This window comes from Carassius auratus, chromosome 42 (genome assembly GCF_003368295.1).
Source record: "Carassius auratus strain Wakin chromosome 42, ASM336829v1, whole genome shotgun sequence".
NCBI classification, from domain to species: Eukaryota; Metazoa; Chordata; class Actinopteri; order Cypriniformes; family Cyprinidae; genus Carassius; species Carassius auratus.
In genome coordinates, this window is record NC_039284.1 from 8,415,927 (window position 1) to 8,442,347 (window position 26,421).

The following is a 26,421-nucleotide window of genomic DNA, read 5'->3' on the forward strand; positions in this document are numbered from 1 at the left end:
CAACAATGAAAGATTATTTGAAATATCAGTCATAACTGTCATACATTCGAACAGACATAATGCAAGAATCCAGCAGATGGCACAATGATATAGCATTGCAGATAGATGAGCAGGAAGGCGGATCACAGACGCAGATTTATCGAAACGTCTCATTTGCTTTAAAGGAAACATGTCACGTGTATTTTTTATTTTTTTTTTACCTCATGGATCCAGTTTCATCCAGTCTTAACCAACATTTCCCCTACAAGCCATTGCAGCAAAAAACATTATATATTGTGTCCTGTGTAGTTCTTTACCTATTGACCTATTATGGATTACAAATATTATTTAATATTTAAGATTATTGCTTATAGTGGTTATGGTGTTCAGGCTTCAACATTACTTTGTTATTTAGTAGTTATGAAACATAACCAAAGTAACTTGAAGTTGAAAGCAACCATCATGCAAAGTGTTCTGAATGTTCTGTTGAGGTTAAGCATTAGACCATAGGCTGCAACGTCAGATTGATTGATTGATTGATCAACCGATCATGATTTGCTTACTAGTGTATTTAGAATATTTCACTAATTAAGCTAGTACACTTAACAGAACAACTAATATTTACTACTGTAACTAATATATATTTGTGCCAAATATATATTACACATGGTTTTGTGTGCTGTAACTCAGTTCTTAAATACTAAGATGGTGTCTTCATGTTAAAATGGAATGTGCTAATAATTCAGAATTTTAGAAACAAAAGGTTTTCTGTACAATATTTAATTGGATGAGGTATAAAAGTGGATGCATCAGGACATATTTCATTCTCTCATAGTTAAAGTTACTCATGCAACATATGTGTAATGCGTCATCACTCTATATAATGCAGTTTTTCTCTCCAGATAAATATTTATAATGAGAAATGGTTTTTGATTTAATAAGCTCCATAAAAACACCTGTTTCAGTTAAGTTTCTATAATTAAGTTTGTGTTCCCCATGTTCCTTTGTCTGCTATCGTTTGGATTTGCTCCTTCTCTCCTGTGGATTATTAATATAACTCTTTGATTATACTCCGTCGTGCGCTTTGTTTTGCACACCACACCTAACTTTAGTGTATAGTACTCTTTGTAAACATTCCCCTCAACCGAGCTGTTATATAGTATCTTTCTCAAGTGCTGATAGCTGATGTATTTCCTCCTGTGAGGTGAAAACCATCAACCATTCGGTTACCACCCTAGATATTCTTCCACTAAGCTGCACCACCCAACCCCACCTCTAGAGGCACACCATGATTATTTAAGCCTCAAGACTTTGCTAGTTCATCCATTCATGATGCAGTTGTGTTTAGCTCTCTTGTGTGTGTCATTGCAATGGCTTGAAACTATGTGTAAGCCGCTGATTTGTTCATAACCAGCTTTACAAAGTTTAAAATCTTAAATGACTCATTCCATTTCTTTTTATCTCAGGTCTTCAGGTAAACCAAAACCCTCTGGTGCTTATTCTTCAAGCAGGGGAACCACTGAAAGTTGTCTGCTCCATCACAGGCACTAATAACCCGGACCTGTACTGGTACCGTTGGACCCCAACAGATGGTTTCAAGCTGATGTTCAGTTCTTTCAGTGCAGGAAGTGTGAGTCCAGCAAGCGTGGGGGATTTTTCATCCAACAGACCAGGGCTTCTTCAGATAGTGCTGGAGTCCAAGAGTGTAACAGATGTTGGTTCTGTTGTTTGGTTCTGTGCAGCCAGTCCCCACAGCATAACACATCACAATGAAAGCTGTACAAAAACTCTCTACAGTACAATTTAACCCTTGTGTTGAGTTGACTTTACTGTCCCAGAAACCCCAATGAATGAACCTTTTATTTTCTCTTCAAATTATTTTGAACTGGCCTAATCCAAACTTATTTTATTGAAGTATTAACCCTCTCTCTTTCATCACAGTGTAGAATATAATTTACTGGAAAAACGAACAGCATTTCAATGTGCTTTAGATTACTCAGAGTGAGCAACTGATTCATGATGAATGAGTTCAACATGTTCCAGAATAACAATGCAGATGTGGGGGTGTGTGGTGCAGACTGTTGAGCAAATAACCTGCAAACACGCTCCTCGAATGAATCACCAGTTTCTGCACCAGTTTCCAACAGCATGTTTGTTATTCAATTGGTTTTGTGTGTAGATGTGTTTGAGCTTTGAGGCTTGTGTGCAGCAGCAGGTGTGTGAAAGATACAGGATGAAGCTCGAACATCTCGAGAACGTTCTGACCACATCCTCCCCAACACCTCCAAACTGCTCGCAAAGAAATGACACCACATCCTGCTTTCAGCTACAGCAGCCTGCAGCAGTACAGCTCTTAATGTCAGCTATAAACCAAGCAAAGTAGAACATTTCTTCTGGATTCTGTATTCACATTTTCAAGTAGAAAAGGATCCAGTTGTATTATTTATTTATTTATTTCAGAAGAAAGATGTATTTACAAAATCAAGATGTTGCTGTTATTTTCGGTCCGCATTTTTCTTATTACTTTATGTGCATTGTTCCAGGAATTTAAGAAAAGCTTTATAACTCATTATGAGAGAGGCCACGTATGCAGTCTTATTTTTCTTATTACAATGGAAGATTCTTACGTAACTAAGATAACAACCCACACTTTCCAAAAGTTCAGATTTTCCACTAAAAAAAAAAAAATCACATACAGTATGAAAATATGCTCTGCTTCTCATAAAACAAAGGCCTCAGAATTTCGTAAACGCAGAATGTTTTAGTCATTGCACAAAACAGGATACAAAACTGTTTACATCACTTGTTGCTTAATTAGTCTCTCGTTGTTAGTTATTCATTCTTATCCAGTCACTATCTATTTTAAACGTACATGCTTTAAAAAAAAATGAAGTAAAGAAAAACAATTGCATGAACGATTTGATGTTATACACAAATAATACAATTTAGGGAACTGACTGTCAATAATTTGTAAATAAAAATAAAGTCACTTCTGGCATCTCGCTGACAAAGTTTCAAGGTATCTCAGTCCTCTGGTAATTGTTTCTTCTTCGCTGAAAACTGAAGGGAAATAAACACATATCATATTATGGGATCCCGTGCATCACTCCATCCATATCTATATTTATACCTATGTATTCATATACTGTTTATGCATATTTGATGTGTGATTTGTATGTTATAGTTATCTGGAATTACCTTGAGTTTGCACACCACACCAGCCACAACCAGCGCATACAGCAGGCTTTTGCTGAGGAATAGGATGTAGCCAAAGCCGAGCAGTTTCAATCCTTTAGGCTTCACTACAAACACCAACATACAAACATATATGAAACAGTATTTGGGTAATTATAATAAACACTATCAACTCTCACTGCAACATATAATTATATCAAAGAAAGTGGCATCAGCAAATATTACATTTTATATTTACTGATATCTACTGTCTTCAGTAGAGCTGCTTATCGCTGGATTGAACTTGTTTCATAATATAAATATGTGTGTGTGTGTTATCCAGTTTAATGGTGCATTTTCACCTTTTTGACCATTTATGGTGTTTGCGACAGTGACATATTGCTTTCCGTTGAAGAAATGGACGGTGCAGGTGAAGTTATTTTTGGGATCTATCCAGTCCATGTCATCAATTTTCATTCTGCTGCTGATACGGTACATTAACGTTGTCTTGTCCTGTCGGGCTGAGGCGTCAGTTGAGACCCTGTCCTGTCTTTCCTCGCCATTCACTTTCCAGGACACACTCACATGATCGGGATAAAAGCCTGTGGCCACACACACTAAAGTTGACCATTTCTCTGTCTTGTTCTCTGAACAGAGTTCGTTTGGAGAAGGTGGAAGGATCTTGACTTTAGGGAGAGTGATTTCTGCAGCTTGAGAATGAAAGCGGAAAGTTAGGAAGATTCATTTGCAACAATTACTATGTAATTACTCTTGTAATCATTACATGCATCAATGAAATGCTTGATTTTGATTGGTCATTTAGAACGAAGGCTGGTGAATTTATTTATTTATTAATTTATACAATTATGTTTTTACTGTATGCGGATGAAATACAGTATCCATCTAAAGTCTTTAAAAGTATTTATATAAAGTTAAATATCCATTACCGTCTAGATGCTTTGGTTTGTTTACACTTTCAAATCGTTGGCATGCTTTTAACACATGCAACTTATTTTAAAATGCCTAAATTTTTACATTTATGGATGAACTTAAAAATGTATTACTTCTTAAATGTTCCCTTATCATCGCTCTTTTAAAATAAATAGGGAATTAACATATTATTAATAATAATAAATTTACTGAATAAATAAAAACATATTCATTAATGAATAAATAAGCATTCTACATGGATAAAATTATTTTTACATCTGTATTTTAGTGGTCTACGTACTTTTTATTTTCTGTAACATGTCCATATTATTTTATTTTTTCTCCATTTCCATGACACGGACAATAGTACATGCATTGATTTATTTTTTTTATTTTTATTTTTTTTGCATTGAAAACATGTGAAATTCTTACTGCATTTCATAAATCATACGAGTACATTTATTGAATGATCTCTAATAGTACAATTTAAGAGTTTTAAAATTCGGACTTACCCAGAACCGTCAGTTTGGTCCCTTCTCCAAATTCTAGTTTTGCGTAGCTAGTACACGATGATTTACCTCATTACCTAAACCTCAACAACTAACAGCTAATAATGGGCAACGGTACACTGTTTTTTGGGGGCCCCTTTTCTGGTTGAGACCGTGAAAGCCATAGTGGCCTCCCAGCTGTTACCCAGAGAGGCCTCTTCTGAGCAGCAGCTATTACAGGAGGTTTTGTGTATTTAAATGTGCATTATGATTTTAACAGTAATTCAAACTAACCAAAAGGTAAATATACACAGTGGTCCCAAGAACAGTCAAAACACTGTAAAATAGGATAATAAAATATATATCAAACCAAATACCATATGCAGAGGTTTTCTGAGAAGTAACCTCGCTGCTCTTTCTAATTTCCTCAATTAATATCAAAACAACTAGACATTCAATAAGTGTAGGTTATCATTAACTATGCACTTAGATTTAGCAATTAAAAAGTGGTCAAATGCATGGTATTTTAATTTTACATATCGTATTTTTGAAAACATATTGCAAACAAAATATTAAATTTAAATTAAATAAAAAATATAAAAATATAAAATATGCCAGAACAGGTACTTTTTGGGAGAAAGAGAGGGAGGGAGAAAGTGTTATGCTTTTATCCAAAGATTTATATTGCAAAAGAAAGATTTTATTCATGTTTATTCAAATGAACAGTTCACCTAAAGAAGTAAAAAGTGATTTATTTCTAATTACAATGTTTTAGTGACCAGTAACAGTGTATTGGCTATTGGTTACAGAATACAATCAACCAGTTACATCATTGTCATCATGTTGTTACTTAATTGAAAGCAATTGGGAGACCATTGTCAGTCCTATGAACTTTATTGGCTACAAATTGTCTTTTCCTTTTAGGCCTTTTGCAGATGCTTTTATTCAAAGCAATTCAAGGTATTCAATGAATTTATGCTCCCTGAGAATGAAACCTTTAACAGCAAGTGCCATCTACTCTAACAAAAAATAAAAGCTATCAAAATAGCTATTAGTCTTGAATTGGTGAACAATATGCCTATAAAAATAAGTGAGAATTTCCTTTGTGGGTAATATGCATTTATGTATAAAAAAAGGAAAGAAAATACAGTAAATCTTAATATGAGAAACAATGAGTTATATTTAGCTCTGTTAAGTGTGTTTTATTGGCATAATAGTTTGTTATCGAATTGTAAGTATGTACAGTAGCAATGACATAAGAAATATATATATATATATATATATATATATATATATATATATATATATATATATATATTATCAAAAAAAAAGTACCTGCAGATTTTCACTGCGATACACACTCAGTAAAGAACAGAAAGAGAGAAATGAAATGAAATAGATAGAATCTTCAGTTATAAAATCAAAGAGTAAATGAGTTTTCTTGGTAATTCCGTCAATCCATAATCCATAATCCATCTTCAGGTCATTCACTTTCCAGCTGAACCCTGTAACAAATATCACATGAAGATTGAGACATTCAGAAAAACACGTGACCAAACACTTATCGCTTCTGTTGTTAATACACTTCCAGCACTTCTGTTTGAAATTCTACATTATAATTACAAGTTTATCATCCTTACCTTTCTCATCACATACACTAAGACAACGAGACCATACAGTCCACTCTTAGCGATGAACACACCGTATGCCAGTTTCATCCACTGTGCTGAATTCACATAGCTTTCTGGATATTAAAAGAACAAATCATAACATATTAGTCAGCATGGCATTAATAATATACTTTTGACCTCTGACATCTAAAAAGAAAACAGCAAATCCTTACCTGGCTCATATTCATCACCTGTAATTAGAAAATAATGAATTAGAAGACCCAGTTATTCAAATATTAAAATTACTTGAAGCATGTATTGCAAAATGCTTTTTATTCACAGACAGCACTTTCTTTTATTTCATCTTTCAACTTATGTCTAATGAAATACCTTCAATTCCAATGATACTGCTGGATACGTTCATGTACTTGTCTGTTTCATAGTAGTATTTCACTGTACATGTGTAATTGTGTTTTGGTTTGAAATCTTTTTTAGAGACTTGAAGTCTGCTGGATATGCTGAACAATCCTGTGTCTTTGTCTTTGATGGCATATGGGTCTGTCGCTATATCTTTTTTTAATTCATTGTTTCCAAGGCTCCATCTTATGCTCACATGGTCTGGGTAGAAGTCTTTGGCCACACACACAAGAGTGACTCTTTTCTTACAGCCAGTCTCGATTTCAGAGGGCTTCAGGATTTCTACGTCTGGTTCTTTTGTGTGATCAAGCTCTGTAAAAAAATATTGTACATTATAAGCATAGGTAACAAAATGTTAGTATAGACATAGTATATTCATTAACAATTTTTGGAAACCAATTTTTTCCATGATATTTCAGTCTGCTGAAATTAAACGATGATGATGATGATGATGATGATTGTTATATTTGTTATTGTTATCAGTATTGTTAGGATTACTATTATTGTTGTTGTTGGTATTATAAAAGAAATTGCACAATTATACAATACCGTTTATAACCCCATTACACAATGCAAAATTCCTACTAAGAGCAGTTGCTTCTTCAACAGGAAAAGCACAGACAGCTAATGTAGTGTAGCTAATGTATCTGTACTCATAGCAATGATCTTACTTGATAGAGCATAAAGTATGTCAGCAGTAGCACATGCTTATAAAAACACTGATTCATGTAGTGCACAAAAACAAGAGTTGCTAAAGAACAGCTAGTCACAACACTCAAATCTACAAGAACTCATTATACATCACCAAAATAATCAGTTATTCTCATTATTACCTAACTCTTAAATTCTACTTTTGCCTCAATATACTCCTAATTTGTTGCACAGTTAGTTGTCATATTTAGTTATGAGGTAGAATTAAGAATCTAAAATATGGTCATTGAGAATAAAACATTAACATGTGCTTTATAAGCACTAATAAACAGCCAATATGCTAGAAATATGCAGGCTAATAAGCAACTAGTTCATAGTAAGAATTAGTCAATAAAAAACTGAAGTGTCATAAAAAATTTACTGTAAGAAAAAAAAAAAAACATTATTTTCTTTCTTACCCAGAACAGTAAGTTTGGTCCCAATGCCAAAGTATGCAGGTCTGTTGTTCACACTGCTCAACGGCTACAGTAAAACCCTTCCTATCACTTTAAACTGATTACATTCTTCATACTCTATGAATATGACATTCAGCATACAAATAATCATACCAAAATAAACCATTGACATTTGAGGGACATTTCCATGAGTGTCATATTCATGCATATCCATATACGTTTTTAGAAACACAAGAACATTAGATGTCACCATATCAAATATTATGAGTGATAGTACGGCAAATAGCTTTCCTAAAGGCAGACTATTATCTAAACCTGGAATTCTTCAAACTCAGACCTTAAAATGCAGCACTGTTTTCAGCACAGAACAGTGACAGTGTTTTACTCTAATGCCAGTGTCTCTGACTAACTCATGCACCATTCACTTATTACAGTTTGGATTTAGTTGAAATGGTGAATTTCAGTATTAAGAAATAAAAGGACATAGTAAATTTTTTACACACAAACGCAAACAAATCTTCTTACCTAAAACAGTAAGTTTGGTGCCATTGCCAAAGTATGCAGGATCACCATAGTTCACACTGATTCTAAGCTACAGTTAAAACTCAAATAGAGTAGAGATCATGAGAACTATATCCTACTCTATTTAACTCCAGTTCTTCTAATTGACACCATCATTTTAGATATACTATTTATTTCAAAATCATTTAAGCTCTGAAAGAGCAGCATGCTCCATTTACTCACCTAAAACTGTCAGTTTAGTTCCACTGCCAAAGTATGCTGGTCTGGCATTGTTCACACTGATTTTAAGCTACAGTTAAAACCTCAGCTATAATGCAGATGCATGTGAATATTACCACTTATCCAACTATTCATATATTCTTAAAGATGAATTAGCTAGTCCAATCATCAATCATTTTAGATGTCCTAATAAAATCCTTTCAAATGATTAAATATCAGATTGCTTGATTACTCACCTAGAACTGTTAGTTTAGTGCCATTCCCAAAGTATGCAGGCTGCGTTTGTTCACAATGATCCTAAGCTACAATTAAAACCTCAGCTACACTGGAGACCATTGCCACTTATTCCACTTTATCTAACTTCATTTTTAAAGACTGCACATAGTATTTTCAGTTCTTCTGATTCATGAGAACACCATTTGCAGATATCATTTTAAAATATTAGGTTATGAATATCAAACATAATACTTAAACTACTCACCCAGAACTGTTAGTTTGGTGCCATTGCCAAAGTATGCAGGATTGAGATTGTTCACGCTGATTCTGAGCTACAGTTAAAACCTCAAATATACTGCAGAGCATGTGAACATTGCCACTTATTCCAGAAAATCTGGTTACATTCCTAAGACTAGACCTATTCTGCAATCTTAAATTACAAATAAAAAATATTAAGAGCTAAAATTCACACACAATACTCAAATGACTCACCTAGGACTGTAAGTTTAGTGCCATTGCCAAAGTATGCAGGATATCCAGAGGTCACACTGATTCTAAGCTACAGTTAAAACCTCAGCTACAGATGGATTAATTTAAACAGTGCCACTCATCCCAACTATATCTGACCTCATTTTTTTAAGACATAATCAGATTCCCGAGAACTGCCAGTTCATCCAATACCAATTCAGCAATTTTAGATAGCACATAGCAATTTTACTTTGGTCAGTGACCTCACAATGTTATTAATGCAGATCACTGAAATAGCATGAGGAGTGAAATTTTTCTTACCTAAGACAGTTAACTTTGTTCCATTGCCGAAATAAGCCTGACCATAACCAGAGTCACAGCATGCATGTGCTCTAACAAATTTACCCAAGACACCAAATGCTAAAGCCCTAGTATGTTTACTTTAATGCCCCTGCAAATATCACATAATTATCTACTAAATAACAATTATTTTAGTACTATGAGTGGTAATTAACCATACAATTATTTATACATCAGAGATATATATTTATAAAAAAGCAATACAATTTTGAAAACTGTTTCAAAAGAACCTCCTTTTAGACCTGAACAGCAAATAAACAGGATGTGTTTTAAATTTCCTAGTAAGTTCAAAAATATTATGTAAATGACTCACCTAGGACTGTAAGTTTAGTGCCGGCACCAAAGTGTGCTTCACTACCAAAGTTCACACTGATTCTATGCAACAGTTAATACTGCACCTCAAAACCAGAAAGTATTCTACATACCTCAATACATCTAACTTCGTTTCAAAGAATGCTTATCTCTAGATTGCTACGAAGCATTCAAGTCATTTCAGTTGAATATCATTTTAGATATCATAGAGCAACATTCATTTTTTTCTTAACTTCAGTGTGTCGTAAGTACATTGCACCTTGTCTAGCATAAAGATTTCAATGGCAATCGATGAAATAGCATGCACATTTTTGAATATTCTTACCCAGAACAGTGAGTTTTGTTCCATTGCCGAAATAAGCTGGATAACTACCACCAGAGTCACAGCACACACGTGCTCTAACAAATTCACTCAGGATGCCAGATTCAAGTCCTTTTTTTTTTTTACTTAAATGTCCAATGAATGCTGCTCAACTATATCCAATTCATTTACTTAGATTACTTATGGTAAATGTGCTTATATAACACAGAGACATCATAACTTAGAAGATCCATTTCATCAACATCTTATATCTACAATTCTGTATATCCTGCTAAGGTTTTACATAAGACACAGAATACTCAAATTACTCACCTAGAACTGTAAGTTTAGTGCCATTGCCAAAGTATGCAGGATTGCCAGTGTTCACACTGATACTAAGCTACAGTCAAAACCTCAGCTACAGTGGAGATCATGGAGACTTTGCCACTCGTTTTCTGACATAATTATAAAAATGTGATTGCTCTTACCTAAGACAGTCAACTTTGTTCCATTGCCGAAATAAGCCTGAGAAACACCAGAGTCACAGCATGCATGTGCTCTAACAAATTTACACCAAAGGCTAAAGACTGAGTATAGGGTTCTACCTGATTGCAATGTGAATATTACAAAATACATAGAGCAATTATTTTTAGTAGAATGACTAGTAATTTAGCATACAGTGATTTATGCATCAGAGAGATATACAAAAACAGCAATATAATTTTGAAAACTCTCAAAAATAAACTCATATTAGACTTGAACATCAAATAAGCAAGATGTGCTGCTTCTAAATATCCTAGTAAGTTCAGAAATATTATGCAAATGACTCACCTAGGACTGTAAGTTTAGTTCCATTACCAAAGTGTGCTTCACTACCCATGTTCACACTGATTCTATGCAACAGTTAATACCTCAGATAATCAAAATCAGAAATGATACGTCTAAACCTTTAAAGAATGATTATCTCAAGATTACTGGGTATTACCATTCATTTCAATTCAATTTGATGCATTTCATTTATCAACGTTTAAAAACCCATTAGCCTCCATTTGACATAGTTCAGTACATTTTGATTTACAGTCTAGCATAGACATTTTTGTATAGTCTTACCCAAAACGGTTAGCTTTGTTCCATTGCCAAAGAGAGCTGGATAAGTACCAGAGCACAGCATACATTTGCACTGACAAATTCACTCATGGTGCCAAATCCAAGGCATTTTTTAGTTTTTTTTTTTTTTTTTTACTTAAATGCCCATGAATTGTACTTGATTATATTGATCATATTTACTTAGAGTGCTCATTTGAGTAATTTCATAAATATAAAACACGAACAGTTACTTTAGAAGTTGGCATATTAAAAATCAACAAATAAACAAACATCACATAGTTACATTTCTGTAGTTTTCTGATTTACATAGCATGCATAATACTCAAATGACTCACCTAGAACTGTTAGTTTTGTGCCATTGCCAAAGTATGCAACACTGCCAGAGTTCACACTGATACTAAGCTACAGTTAAAACCTCAGCTGTAGTCAAGATGTTGTAGACTTTCTCACTCATTTTATCTGACATAATTTTAAAAATATAGAGCGAGAGATTTTTCTTACCTAGTACAGTTAACTTTGTTCCTTTGCCAAAGTAAGCCTGAGAAGCAGTAGAGTCACAGTGCACGTGCACTAACAAATTTACTCAAGACAGCAAATTCTAAAGTCTTTAAAGCCTGGGTCATGCACATAGAATATTATTTTGAAAACGCAACATAGTGCACTTAACAAATACCATTTACTTCGGTCTAAACATCAACAAACACAATTTACTCACCTAGAACTGTAAGTTTAGTGCCTTTTCCAAAGTATGCTGGGTCGTACTGATCACACTGATTTTATGCTACAGATGAAACCTCCTCAAGATCTTTCCTACATATTTAACTTTTTACTTTTTAGTAACTTTGGGAACACAGCACTATAACAATTGTCAATCAAATGTCCAAGCGTGCCGTCTCAAATAAAGAATTGTTCAGAAGAATCAAAAAACCTCCTATTTTTTGTTGTTGAACTAGGCATACATTATGAAATAATAATAGTATGTTCTAATATTTCTAACGTATTTGCAAAGGTCAGCTTAGTAATATAACTTTGTTTTCTGTCTTACCAAGAACTGTTAACTTTGTTCCATTGCCGAAGAAAGCTTGACCACCTCCACCAGAGTCACAGCATACATGGGCACTAATAAAATTACTCCGACTTTATGGACTTAAGTCTTGCATTTCTTCTAAACATTGAGGCTTGAGAAATGCTTAGCAATTCTATCTATGCCAAGGAGGATGCTTTTTACACTTGTACTTTTATGCATCATTATACTTATTTTACAAACGATAAGATTATGTCCTTAATTGCGATGTCAAATGATTTTAGTGAATTTTTCACCGTTTTCTGGCTATGATGCAGAAGGTTATGTAAAATAAAGTCAAAATATTTCTTACCTAGTACTGTGAGTTTGGTTCCAGTGCCAAAATGTGCAGGGTTGTAGTTGTTCACACTGATTCTACGCTACAGATAAAACGTCCTCTACTCTTAATACCCATCTACATGCCATCACTAGTTCAACAATACAAAAAATTTATATTTTCAGATGAAATAAAGAGTTTTGAGTCAGGAAGAACCCTCAGAGTGCATTAACTTGATCAGATTTGTCGACTTAAATAAATGCAATCAGCTATTTTGATTAGTAGCCACATTATTGATTAAGCATTGCCATTTAAACAATATGAAATGTGTCTCTTACCAAGTACAGTTAATTTCGTTCCTTCACCAAAATGAGCCTGAGCAGTATTTGACACAGCACACATATGCACTAATAAAACATCTAGGATGTCTGGACACCGAGCGATGGCTGGTTACAGACTTATTTCCAAAAGAATTATCCACACACTTCAGCACCTAATAATATTTATCCAACAAATTCTGACAAAAAGATCTCACCTGTTACTGTAAGTTTAGTCCCACTGCCAAAGTGTGCAGGACTGTACTGATTACACTGATGTCAACCGACTGTAAAAAACTAAAGACTTTCTACAAACTACATCTAAACCACACTGGCTATTATACAGGTAACATGCTAAAAAGATTTATATTCATAAGCATTGCTTTTCTTACCTAAAACAGTAAGTTTGGTGCCGTTTCCAAAATATGCTGGCATGTTTGAGCACAGAGTATCAAGACAGTATCACAAACTTCTCAAAAAAACATACTCAGCTATATTATGCAATTCCCATTGGTAATTAAAAGTAGAAAATACATTATTTGCATTTAACTATTCTTTCACATTTACAAAAATAGTTCTTACCTAGAACAGTCAGTTTTGTCCCTTCACCAAAGATAGCCTGGCTGCTTCCAAAACACAGCATGCAGGCTCACTAATAAAATTACTAGAACTTCACAACCCTTACATTTAACTAATTCTACACAGTTCTTCTCTCTCTCTCTCTCTCTCTCTCTCTCTCTCTCTCTCTCTCTCTCTCTCTCTCTCTCACTCTCTTTTATAAGTTCTTTGATATATTCACATTCTCTGTCGTCTCAAATGACACATTTTATGTTTTCAATCATGTTGCTTTAAATGATCAACTCGTACTATTTTTTGCACTGTATATTCGTAAAGGTTTCTAACTGAAGTGGAAGTAGTACTTACCAAGAACTGTTAATTTGGTGCCGTTACCGAAATAGGCTTGATAATTGGCACAGCATACGACTGTCATGTCAAAAAGGGACTCAAATCGATACTGAAATTGCACTGTACTTTTTAAAAAGCATTTCAGCATAGACTAATCTTAATGCACAATCATCAGCCACTTGAGCTCAATAAATATTTTGTTATTGTCTGATTATCTCATGCGGGCCTACATATTAGTAAAGTTAAACGTATATCTTACCTAAAACTGTTAATTTTGTTCCATCTCCAAAGTGTGCCTGATAAGCATTGTCACAGTGGGACAGTGTGCGCAAATCTTCGGCACGAGCTATGGTACAAATTATTTTTAAAATGTGTATCTGATTTGGAGGCACCTTCCCTACTGCTGTCATAGTTTAGTCAAAAAAGAGTATGAAAGATACAGGTCAGACAATATGAGCATTGGTCAGTAGACCCATTTATACATTAAAGTAGAATTGCCTAAAACAAACTTACCTAAAACTGTCAGTTTTGTTCCATTTCCGAAGTATGCTTGCAAGCCAGAAGCACAATGTTTCAGAGTACTCCGAAATTTGCGTTAGAATTATAATTTTTTTCCCCATGATCATATAAAAGTCTGTTAATTCCATAATAGTTGTCTCCCAGCAGGCTGTTCAATGTAAAAGCATGCAAATCCAAAATATACACTGATTTGCTACGAGGTAAGTGATGATGTTTTCCAGGCAAGTCCGACTTCAAGTATCCACATGTATTTACCGCTGATAAAATGTGTTCAGATTCATTAAATTAATTATTTTAAATATTAAGAACCCTTCTCTCATAGATATCTAGGATATTTAATGCTGGAATCCATTAGAAATGTCTGTAGTGTTTGTATTCATTGTCTCTGTCTAATTGACTGTACATGGAGGGAGGTTTTTGTACAGCGGCTCTATGGGAATGTATCACCGTGGCCCCCTGTCCCCACGGTGCTAAAACATTAGACAAAAACAAAAAATTCTCCTTCTCTCTTCCCCCCGACTCTTCCCCCAACCCCCATTTTATCTTTATTTTTCATCATTCTCTTGCACATGTTTCTTTTTTATGTCTATCTGTATACAGTCTGTGTTGCTATTTCTGTGATTACTGAGAATTTGGGCAGGTGCAGATGCCTCCACCTAAAAATGTCTCTATGACAGTTTGTGGACCCCTCCCACATCCTCATTAAACAATCATCAGGGTGAGGAGAGGGGACAAGTACTGTATTGGTTTCTTTTTTTATGTACTATAATGGAAAGTTGAATCAAATTCACCTCTAATTTGACTAATATACTGATTCAATATTCAATATTCTAAATAATAATAATAATAATAATAATAATAATAATAAATAAAAAATGTAAAAAATCATCCAGCGATGTGCTTCCCTTTTCTTGAAAAAAAAAAAAAACATTATTCAAATTTAGTTTTAATATGCAGCTGTATTTCCATAACAAATTCCAAATGAATGAAGCCACTATGAAATATTCAGTACTTCAATTCTATTATAATTCATATTTTCACAAAATCATGTAAAACTAAATAAGACAAACTGATTTGTAATGAACAACTTCTGTTGAACCTAATTACTCAACAAACAATCTAGATGTAAATGAAATACACATGAATGCATGCAAAGTTGCAGTTTGTGGAGCATTGTACCATGTTCACTCTCAATAAGACACTGTAAATAAAGCATCTGCAATATTATAGCAAAAATCATAGACAAACTCTAATAACTCTGCATTATTGTTTCACAGCAGTTTTACTTGTGTAGCTGTGTGATAATAAAACATCTCAATCGTACAGAATCCAAAACATTATGTACACCATTCTTTCAATTCGGACATTCTGTTTAGTGACTTGTTTTACTCTCAGTGGGAAGTAGCAGCATTCTTATAATATTATAATATAATAAAATAATGATTCATTTATCCAATCTGGCAATGTGCCAACAAGACATGCCATAGTAATCAAAAGCTAAGCAAAAGTAACATTTCAACCACTTCGTTGCTATTGACTACAATTGTGACGTATGGAAATACATCAGGAATTGAATGCATCATCATGCCATCTGCTGCTGTAAATAGAGTATAAAAACAGTACTAAAACTGCTCATATCATCCTGCAGAGGTCAGCATATGATCTTTAATCCAGAGGATGATCAAATCAAATTAAACTGTACAGCTCTTCTGAAAGTTAACTGTATTTATGATGCAATACTGCAAGAAGAGCACTTTGCATTTAATGAGTTATGAACGTGTCTATGTGCAGAGCCAGAGTTAAGAATGCATATGAAAATGAAAATAAGTAAGAAATCTGAAAATATTAATTGTACATCTAAATCTGATTATACAACAGTCACTTTGAGTCATGTTCAGAGCATCTGTTTGTAGTTTGTCTGTGTTTGTTCCAGACAGAATCTCAGTCTGAGTACATTCTGCGAGAGACAGGGATTTGTCCATTTCTCTCTACATTTTATTATTATTATTATTATTATTATTATTCAGTAATAATAATTCAATGAATAATTCACTCATACATCAATTCTTTTATTAGTTTATAATTTCAATTTAATTTCAAAACAATGTGTGTTGGCTGGTCAATTACTTCCGTATTACTGAAAAACTTTACAAAAGATGAATAAAAGATAGATCTATTATTTGTGCATGTGTGTGATTTATATACAGTATTTTAAAAAAATGTGAGGTAACAGTTTCTGTTACAATTAGGGTATGTATGCTAACGTAAGAATAAAATGCTCAAGGAGGATCCGGATCAAATGAGGAGTTTACTGTATAACGAAGGAGAATACAGACAATATACCACACTTACAATACAATATCGGGTTAACATACAAATAACAGCATTACCATCACAATAGGTTAAGTTACAATCACGGACGAGGAAGAACTGAACAGAACGGGTATTTAAACACAGAGGAGGTAATCAGGGAACTGGAGACCAATCAATTGCCAAAACAAGAAAAGGAAGATGACCAAATAAGGAAACAAAAGTTCATTAACGTAGCAGTTTCTATAAAGCCCTTAGATTTATGATGCATTATAAGGGTATTCTTAAGGTATTATAGTGAATGCATAATGCATTATAAAAATAAAAAAAATATATATATATATATATATATATATATATATATATATATATATATATATATATATATATATATATATATATATATATATATATTATGTTATATCAACTCATGAATAATCATAACAACAATTACGATACATCATAATACTTACGTATTTGTGGTTATAAGTTGAAGAGTATGATTATTTATAACAAACAATGAACAGCATATTAAATCTTGTACAGTATAATGGACTTTATCATATCTTGACATTGTTTATTTAAGATCTGTACAGTATCTTACTACAGCTTGTGAATAGTTAGATGTTAAGTGTTATTTGAGAATTTCCTCTAGAGTAAATGTTTATTAAGTGAAGTGGGCTTAATACTCCTACTAAAAAAAATCAATGTTTTATTTTGTTTCCATTTTCTTTTCTTTTTTTTTTTCTTTTTTTTTTGATTGTCCCCTTAATCAATCATCTAAAAGCATAAGGCTTTCACATGCCACTACATGCCAACCAACTCTCATTAGAGTATTACTACAGTATGCTTTAGAATGGTACAATCTAGTATGGTAAAATAAGTTGACGTATACTTCCAAAGACACTTACAGTATGTCAGTTTATCTGTTGGTTGACCATCAAAATAAAGTCTTAGCATACATTTACAGCAGTAGACATACTAATACTCCAATGACCACTAGTTGATGTAGTTGCAGAGTTACTCATCATCAGCTGTCTAAAGGGTACCATCAAAATAATCAAACTGATATTAGTGGCAACACATAATACACATAAGGTATATATGTAAACTTTGGAAAAGAGTTTGTAAAAGAGGGGTGTATAACCAAATTCTTCATTTCTTGAACATTGCAACAGACATTTATCACTCAGTTTGGAGTTTCAAATATGACAAATTACATTAAGAAAATAAATAATATGTACTATATTAATACACATGCATAGGCAAAGATTATAGGTGTTCAAAACAGCCACATGTGCGATACTAAAAATATATTACAGTTCATTTATATATTAAGATTTCTAAATATGCATTATTACATTTACCGCAGATACTGTATGTGCAACTGTTTAGCAATTACATTCACATTAACTACAGAATGTACATTTATAAGATCAAAGATAGTATATCTCACAACCAGCTTGATTCTCATGTATTTTCTCTCTGATCATTGTGGCTCAGGTTGAGGTTATTGCTCAGCTATCTGGCTAAGTTAAGGTACTGTGTAATGCTTGAAGCGCAGAAATAAATACCCGAGTCCTCCCCTACTACATTCTTGATCTCCAGCGAAGATTCTTTAATGGCAGGACGTTGCATTATATATTTTGGTTCTGTGAATGGGGAAACTGTCTCTTTATTGTCTCTTCCAACAGAAATGGCAACAAGGGACAGTTCACCTTGACTTCTCTGTCTGTACCAGTACATATAATAATAGGTGTCATCATCATGGTTGCATTTTAAAGTAACCTGTTTATCCCGTTGAGTAATCACTTGAGTTTGACTGACTTGATCATTCTGAGTGATGGTTATTCCTCCTAATGACTCTGTTGGGTAGAAAACTATTGATTATATCAGTTCTCATAACAAAAATAAGATTTCTTAATACATTTCTGAATAAATAATAATAATAATAAAAAGTCCAGATAAACTTACTAATAGCCAGCAGAAAAACAAACCCCGAACACAAAAGCCCCATGACAGTAAAGAGGAGAATCCACTTCTAGTGTACCTTTCCCCTTCTAGATGTATTTTGACTATCCTATTTAATCTGTCTATGATCAAAGGAACAGGAAATGACATCATCAATGAAAGATGAAAGCACAGTGCAGTCTTAACGTTGTGGTTGTTGTTTAGCAGTGCAGCTGTAATATAATACTGTGTGCTCGTGGCACAATAATAGAGAGCCGAGTCTTCAGTCTCTAGTTTGTTAATCTGCAGCGTGGACATCATTATTACAGGACGGGTTGCTGCATACTTAGACTCTTGAGTTTTAAATGGCTCTTCAATCTCTACCTGGTTTTGGCCGATAGAAAACATCAATAAAGACAATCCCACACTCCCCTTTGTTTGCTTGTACCAGAACAATCTGTAGTGGTCAGAATTATCATGTTGACACGTCAATGTCACATTTGAACTGCTGTTGGCAAAGATTTCAGGCTCTTGGCGGATTTCTCCATTGGATTTATCTGGAAAACAGGACAGTTGAAAAAGATAAAGATAAACACCACTGCTATACTGTGGTTGGTTGCCCCTGTGGAGAAGGGGACTGAATGTGCATTTGCAGTGTACTTCAAATGTTAAAGGTATAATAAAAAAAAAAAAAAAAATGACTTGTAGATTATATAATATTAAGAAATAAAAGGCCACGTAAGTTGTAGTAATATCATCAATGGTAATAATAATTGTATCTATTACTGTAGTGTGTTGATCAATCTTACATTTAAAAATCATAACAAATGTCTAATTTCAATAGAAATTTGGCTACATTCAAAATATATTTCACTTTAGCATAATTGCTTCTCTGTATGCTTGGCAGTACAATTTAACTCTAATTCAAAGACAATAAAAGTCAAGAAAATATAAATACATGTTTAAAATGGTGGGGGTGAAATGTAATAAAATGCAAAAGCCTTACAGACAGTGAGCAGTAAAGTGAGTATGAACCAGCTGAGCTCCATGTTGTCGCATAAATGAACGAGGTGCACTCAGTAATACTGTGACTTACTTCCTATACAGCTAGGGGTCTACAGCATGAAAGATCATGTCAACTTCCTGTGAAAAGACAAGCACACACCCAACAACACATCTCTCCAGTGCTGACAAACTACTTAAGTAATTTCTAGTAAAACAGTTACAGTCAAACTTTATTTTAAAGTCCAGTTCTCACTATGAAAAAATCATTAATTATGATTTTTGCCTCAATAAACTCAATACAATTAGGTGTTTATTATAATTCAGTAGGTCACTTGTCAGGTTTAGATGTTAGGTGTAAGAATATGACTATGCCGTATATATGCTTTATAAGTAATAATGCTAATAAGCATCTAGTTAATAGTGAGAATTGCTCCATATACTAAAGTGTTACCAAAGTTACAATAGTTTACAGTTGAAGTACAATTACCCTACCCTTTTTCAGAAAAGTGCACTGAAACATTTACAACACTGCAAGTTACTATGAAAAAGTGGCTAATAATTGTAGCTATTAAAGGGTCTCAGCTAGTGTGATAGCATCAAATTTAAAGGATACATTTACAGTTAAAAACAAATAGATATAGATAAAAAGCAGTATTTAATAACATATATTAGAAAATGGAAAATTAGTATAATATATTTACTTAAACATCCAACTGAACAGACTAACTGTTGTAAAAGAAATAAAGATAAACAGTTTAGGCTCATCAGCCTAAGTAAGTACAGTAGAATTTAACACTGGACTGACATGCAGACTAATTAATAAATAAATAAAAAGTGTCTGAATAGAAGATTTGGATACATTTTGAGGAATTTTGAAATAATTGTCACTGGAGACTCAAAAGTAGCTTGCTTCTGTCATGCCACATGCCAACATTCTTGAATAAAAAGCCAGTTAAAGCTTTATTAGCATTGTTACTTTTATTAAGTAGCTCCACAACCCTGCAGCCAATGGGTTATATATTGTTCAATGTCTTACAAGCACTGGAGGAACAACATCCTTCAAGCAGGATAGCTTTAGTCTCACACAGACAGACCTTCAGACTAATGGAGGAATGTCTGGACTCCACTGTAGCTTTCATTGGCCAGTCACTGCCCAAGAGGACGTCTGATGTAAAGCAACCAATCACAGTTTGCTCTTTTCTGCAACATGTTTAGGGTTGAGAAAATGTAAAGTCAATGACTGACACTGCATTTCATTCAAGAACATTATGCAGGTTTACTGCAGCTATGACGCAACAATGGTGCTGTGAATTTCGCATACTTTTGAAAATCCAGCGTTTAGTTGATCTTGATCATTGCCACAGTGGCCTTCTTCTTACATGTGTTCGGCATCACAACGGCTTTGTTTCGAAGCTGACCATTTCAGAACATGACACAATGCTCCCAGAATTTCTGTAGAATTCATCCAGTCAGATGATGATATTTTTTGTGCCTTATGCATCAGACGTTTAGCCAGCGGCCTGTGGGGGCGTGATGTTTGAGGCTGTGACAAGCATATCCTTACAGCAAAGTTTCCTTAACTCCAGGTGTCAGTTATATCACACTTATTGTTCGAGTGTGCACAGTTCTAGCTTCACTGTGCCCTGCAGCACAGTAATATGTACCACTGTCCTGTGTAGTGACTTTGGATACGTTCAGGCTGAACCGGTCTCCATTTGTGTTTAGAATGGCTACATAGTTCTGTGTTGGTTTGTCATGCTCTCTTATAATGAAGTGAATAGGCTGTCCATAATGGTCTTGCTTGTACCAGTACATAGTATAGGTAGACATGCTAAATCCTGCTGCCATGCTACAGTCTAAAGTCACTTCTTCTCCTGGTAGCGCAGACATGAATCGTGTTGACTGAAGCACAATGTGAGCTGATGTCTGACCTACAGGGATATAAATCAATAGACAAACAAATAAGTCTGAAAAAGCACTTATTTTCAGTATAAGCAATTAAGTTATGTATAATGGACTAGCATGAGTTCAGCATGTTGTTTGCCTTGAATAAATAAAAAGGGATTTGATCCATTCAGTTGTCCATACTTTGTAAATGTCCAAACTGCAAATATGAAACTTACTTTGACACACAATAAGGAGACATTTCAGGAGAAGGATTGAGATTCGACTGTTCCTCATCTTTCAGATTGAGCCAAATCAAGTGGAGCGCTAAGTAGCAAAAAGTAAGCTAACAAGCTGACTCCAAGAGGAGGAGCTGTGCTTTGTAGATGACGATTGATGGGTATGGTTCAAACAAAAGTGAAAAAAAAAAAAAAAAACATTTCTGACATCATCACAAATGAATATCACAAGTACTGCATAAATTAAATGATGTGCAAGATTTTGAATAGGATCGTAAAGGCAACTTCTGAATGCATAAAGGTGTTTTCTGCAATTATTTATTTTTTTACTTGCTATTTAAAATAATATACAGGTTCTCTGTGCACAGCATTTCATGCATACATTTAATCTAGATATCATAAAATCTGATGTTATAAAGCATGTTGTTAATATTTGTGCAACATGGAGTTTTCCATTCAAATGTATAGATTTTTGTAAATACAAAGATGGTATTCTCATTCTAAAGACAATAAAAATATTATGAAGTATGTAATTATATCATTTTAGGATATACATCTCCTGTTATTGATGATGCGATTTTTCTTTGGATGTATTATACAGGTGCATCTCAGTAAATTAGAATGCCGTGGAAAAGTTCATTTAGTTCAGTAATTCAACTCAAATTGTGAAACTCGAGAATTAAATAAAGTCAATGCACACAGACTGAAGTATTATAAGTCTTTGGTTCTTTTAATTGTGATGATTTTGGCTTTCAGCTGCATTGTTTGGTATCTTGTTTCTCATTTTCCTCTTGACAATAGCCCATAGCTTCTCTCTGGGGTTCAGGTCTGGTGAGTTTGCTGGCCAGTCAAGCACACCAATATCATGGTCATCTAACCAACTTTTGGTGCTTTTGGCAGTGTGGGCAGGTGCCAAATCCTGCTGGAAAATGAAATCAGAATCTTCAAAAAGCTGGTCAGCAGAAGGAAGCATGAAGTGCCCCAAAAACAGGTGCAGTGATTTTGGTTTTCAGAAAACACAATGGACCAACACCAGCAGATGACATTCCACCCCAAATCATCACAGACTGTGGAAACTTAACACTGGACTTCAAGCAACTTGGGCTATGAGCTTCTCCACTCTTCCTCCAGACTCTAGGATCTTGGTTTCCAAATGAAATAAAAACTTGCTCTCATCTGAAAAGAGGATTTTGGACCACTGGGCAACAGTCCAGTTCTTCTTCTCCTTAGCCCAGGTAAGACTCCTCTGATGTTGTCTGTGGTTCAGCAAATTCCTTGAGACGTCTGTGTGTGGTGGCTCTTGATGCCTTGAGCCCAGCCTCAGGACATTCCTTGTGAAGTTCACTCAAATTATTGTTGTCAACTTTCTGTTAACATGCTTGGATACAGCACTCTGTGAACAGCCAGCTTCTTTGGCAATAAATGTTTGTAGCTTACCCTCCTACAAAAGTCTTCCCCATGATTATGTAGCCTAGTGAACCAAACTGAGAGACCATTTTAAAGGTTCAGTAAACCTTTGCAGCTGTTTTGAGTTGATTAGCTGATGTCACCATATTCTAATTTGTAATGTGACCCAAATTCATAACAATTAAAAGAACAAAAGTCTTAATAAACTACTTCATTCTGTGTGCACTGAATTTATTTAATACACAAGTTTCACAATTTGAGTTGATTTACTGAAATAAAATAACTTTTCCATGATATTCTAATATCTAGAGATGCACCTGTATATGGAATAAATGCATCAACAGGGTTCAGACATCAATGCCCCAATATCTACATTGCGCTGGTGTATGAATAATATATATATATATATATATATATATATATATATATATATATATATATATATATATATATATATATATATATATATATATAAAACCATTTTAAAATATCTGGATTTTCAAACAAATTATTCGTTAAATATGGTCTGATCTTCATCTACTTTGAGTCGCAATTATAAAAAAAAAACACAATTTCACTTAACTAATAGGACACAAACAGTTTTACCTTTCAAAATTTTATTGAAGACACTGTACCTTGCAAATAGTGTTCAGCACATATTTTAAACGGCATGACTGCATTGCTACCTGATTTGCATAATTCCTTCGGTAAATCGGAGAGGCATAATTCATTCTTAGTGAATACCCCATTGCTTTTTGATTACAATTTTATTGTTTTAATATTAATTAATTAAGTCTAGAGACATGCCTGCTCTCAGTTGTTTATACCATAACATGACAACTAAGCTACTGTCATCATGTTTGCACTTGATCTGTGCCTCGCCACTTCGGTTGGCAATCAAGAGTGGAGTCTGCTCAAATTTCAAACAGTTTGCTGTCCCAGATAAAATATTGGTAAAGTTAGAAAGCATTCTGAAAAGTATCTTTCAAAATTGATTAAATAGTATATTTAAGTCGCGTTATTATCATACCAAACATTAGTTCACACATCTCTGCTGCACTGAGTGATGAAAATGAAAGAGATGCTTAGAGACATTAGAGAGGGAAGACTGTAATATCCTGTATTGTAACTGTATTTGCCCGCATTTTTATACCAGAGTTACATCTCCCCCTGTTGGCTCTACAACAACCAGAATTCTTTTTTGTTTTTAGTATGCAAATCTTTGATTGATTGATTGATTAATTGATTGATTGATTGATTGATTGATTGATTTAAAGTATGCCATGATTTCACACTGAAAAAAGTTAAATGACAACTTGCACTAATGCAGTTATGAAATATTATTATGTCGTTATTATTATTTTTTAATTTTTTTTACATTTCATGCATATTTTAAAAAGTAAAATAAACACTGAGGTCCTTTGTCTAAGTGAACATTAACTAGCCAAGTTTGATTTTAAGTGAAAATTCTACTTTCATATAGCTTTTGTTTATGTTGAAATTAAGTTGTAAAAATGTTAAGTTGTAAAGAATATATTGACCTATGTCAAGTAACATTTTTGCTTTTGAATAATGAAAATATATTAATTAAACACTGAAATGGGGGGGGGGGTCACAGAGATTTTCCGATTTACTTTATTACATTATTTGTGATCTAAACAATAAGTTTATCTTCTAAAATTAATTTCTTTGCTTTTAATTAATACAACAAATAATAAATAATATAATAAAAATGTACTATATTAAATTATGTAGTGGTGAATGTTAACTGATCAAATATTTGAAAATTTGGATTTTGACATAACGGAATCTGTAGTTTGTTTGCTCTGGCTAAGAACACGCAACTAAAAAGATTATGTCTTCGCTGCTTTAAAGGTGCAGACTTATTTAACATTCCAACATGTGCTGTTGTTTGATAGCAGCTAGCATATCATTGGTCAAATAATCAAATATTGTGTTGGCAAACCTGAGTATCTTTAAGTTAAAACAGTAAAGAAAAAAAAAGAAAAAGATATGAAACCCATATACCAATGTTTGGTTTCCTGTGTGCTTGAGTTTTAGTTAAGCAGTAATTTTAGTTTGTGGCACTGTGCATACTGACAGCACAGTAATAAACAGCAGAGTCTGATGTATTGAGATTAGAGATTTCCAGAGCTCCTTTCAGTGTACTTGTTTTCTTCAGTGTAAACCGGCCTTTAAATCCATCCTCATAGCTGGGTTCACTCACACTGTAACCAATTAGATCCATGGCTGTATCCTTCTGCTGATACCATAGCATATTTATCATGGTATTATCATCATGTGTGCAGGTCATCTCTGTTTTATCATTTTGATTTGCAAATAAGGATCTAATGTTCTGTTGAACATGCACACATTTTGTCATCTCTGTGAAAATAGGCAGGATTTAAGAATATTCCAATTCATTAGGAAAAACATCTAATAAGTAATGATTCAAAAATTCTATTGCTATCTCAAGTGCTTTCTTACCAATGTAAAAGAAGAAAAATAAGCACAGTTCATATGCAGCTCTAAACATCCTTCTAAGGGTTACGAAAACTGATCATGCACTGCAAAGATAATATGACAAGAGAGCAGGCAGAAAACTATAACAGACAGCGAGAGGCAAGTCTGCACATTAAAATAGTCACATCTCCCCCTATTGACTGTATCACATCAAAAAGACCTTGATGCAAAGTTTTTTTTTTTTTTTTTTTTTTTTTTTTGAAGGGAGGAGTAAAATGTCAATAATTTGCATGTGCAAGTTCTTTGTTCTACTGGCTTGTCTTTAAAGATATGGCTTCATTTATTTGTGGTTGAGGCAGATGTGATACCAGCTGCTATTCAAAAAGTTTTTGTTGTATAATTTATTGGTGTTTATTCACTGTGTAAACTAGCAGCACACAGATACACAGCATCAGTCCCCTTCTTAACATCAACCTTCAGGGTCCATTTCTTTGTCTCTGTACCAGAAATTGTGAAGCCTTTCTCAAACCCCTTCTCATAAGAGGGAGAGTTAAAATCGTTGCTCCCAATAAGCACTGGTCCTTCACCCTTTATTTGTCTGTACCAGTATTTGTAGTTATATTCTGTATCGTTCTGGTAACAATGCATTTCAACTGAGGAGCCTGAAAGCCTGGATATGTACTTCGGCCATTGAGTGATCAGAACACCGTCACTGAAATCTGCTGGAAATATTAAAACAAAAACAGGTCCATTAGAAATCTAAATTTGGTCAACATGTATAAATGGGAATCACTGTTATCCAAAGTTAGAATAATACCTTTTAGACAAAGCAGTGTGAATAGGAGAAGAACGTCCATTTGGACTATTTTCTT

General features: G+C 33.8%; 2 protein-coding genes across 5 annotated transcripts; both read right to left on the reverse strand.

Annotated features, from left to right (window-relative positions):
* Positions 1–2,391: 2,391 nt before the first annotated feature.
* Positions 2,392–26,421, reverse strand: LOC113060287 (uncharacterized). The gene is made up of 9 exons (XM_026229175.1): positions 26,367–26,421; positions 25,978–26,271; positions 13,791–13,850; positions 6,848–6,910; positions 6,415–6,432; positions 6,212–6,315; positions 3,516–3,894; positions 3,178–3,281; positions 2,392–3,039 (listed from the first exon to the last, which is right to left on the reverse strand). Exons 1-9 carry the CDS (start codon positions 26,404–26,406, stop codon positions 3,004–3,006), a joined length of 1,098 nt encoding a protein of 365 aa, XP_026084960.1. The 5' UTR covers positions 26,407–26,421; the 3' UTR covers positions 2,392–3,003.
* LOC113060539 (T cell receptor beta constant 2) lies at positions 5,886–13,573 on the reverse strand. Of its 4 annotated transcripts, none has more exons than XM_074559863.1 (5): positions 10,591–10,847; positions 6,572–6,910; positions 6,415–6,432; positions 6,212–6,315; positions 5,886–6,076 (listed from the first exon to the last, which is right to left on the reverse strand). In XM_074559863.1, exons 1-5 carry the CDS (start codon positions 10,736–10,738, stop codon positions 6,059–6,061), a joined length of 627 nt encoding a protein of 208 aa, XP_074415964.1. In that variant the 5' UTR covers positions 10,739–10,847; the 3' UTR covers positions 5,886–6,058. The 4 variants fall into 4 exon arrangements, with proteins under 4 accessions (XP_074415964.1, XP_074415965.1, XP_074415966.1 ...); XM_074559864.1 differs by lacking the exon at positions 10,591–10,847 and adding an exon at positions 12,888–13,013 and having other exon boundaries at positions 5,888–6,076; XM_074559865.1 differs by lacking the exon at positions 10,591–10,847 and adding an exon at positions 13,449–13,573 and having other exon boundaries at positions 5,889–6,076.

Bases quoted from the DNA above. Each gene is read 5' to 3' on its own strand.
- LOC113060539 (XM_074559863.1), bottom strand. From the start codon at position 10,738: ATGTATTTTGTAATATTCACATTGCAATCAGGTAGAACCCTATACTCA. The intron at 6,911-10,590 runs GTAAGAGCAATC...ATTTTTTTACAG, and splicing joins AACAAAGTTGACTGTCTTAG to AGCTTGATCACACAAAAGAA.
- LOC113060287 (XM_026229175.1), bottom strand. From the start codon at position 26,406: ATGGACGTTCTTCTCCTATTCACACTGCTTTGTCTAAAAG. The intron at 6,911-13,790 runs GTAAGTACTACT...ATTTTTTTACAG, and splicing joins CACCAAATTAACAGTTCTTG to AGCTTGATCACACAAAAGAA. The intron at 3,040-3,177 runs GTAATTCCAGAT...ATTTCCCTTCAG, and splicing joins GTGTGGTGTGCAAACTCAAG to TTTTCAGCGAAGAAGAAACA.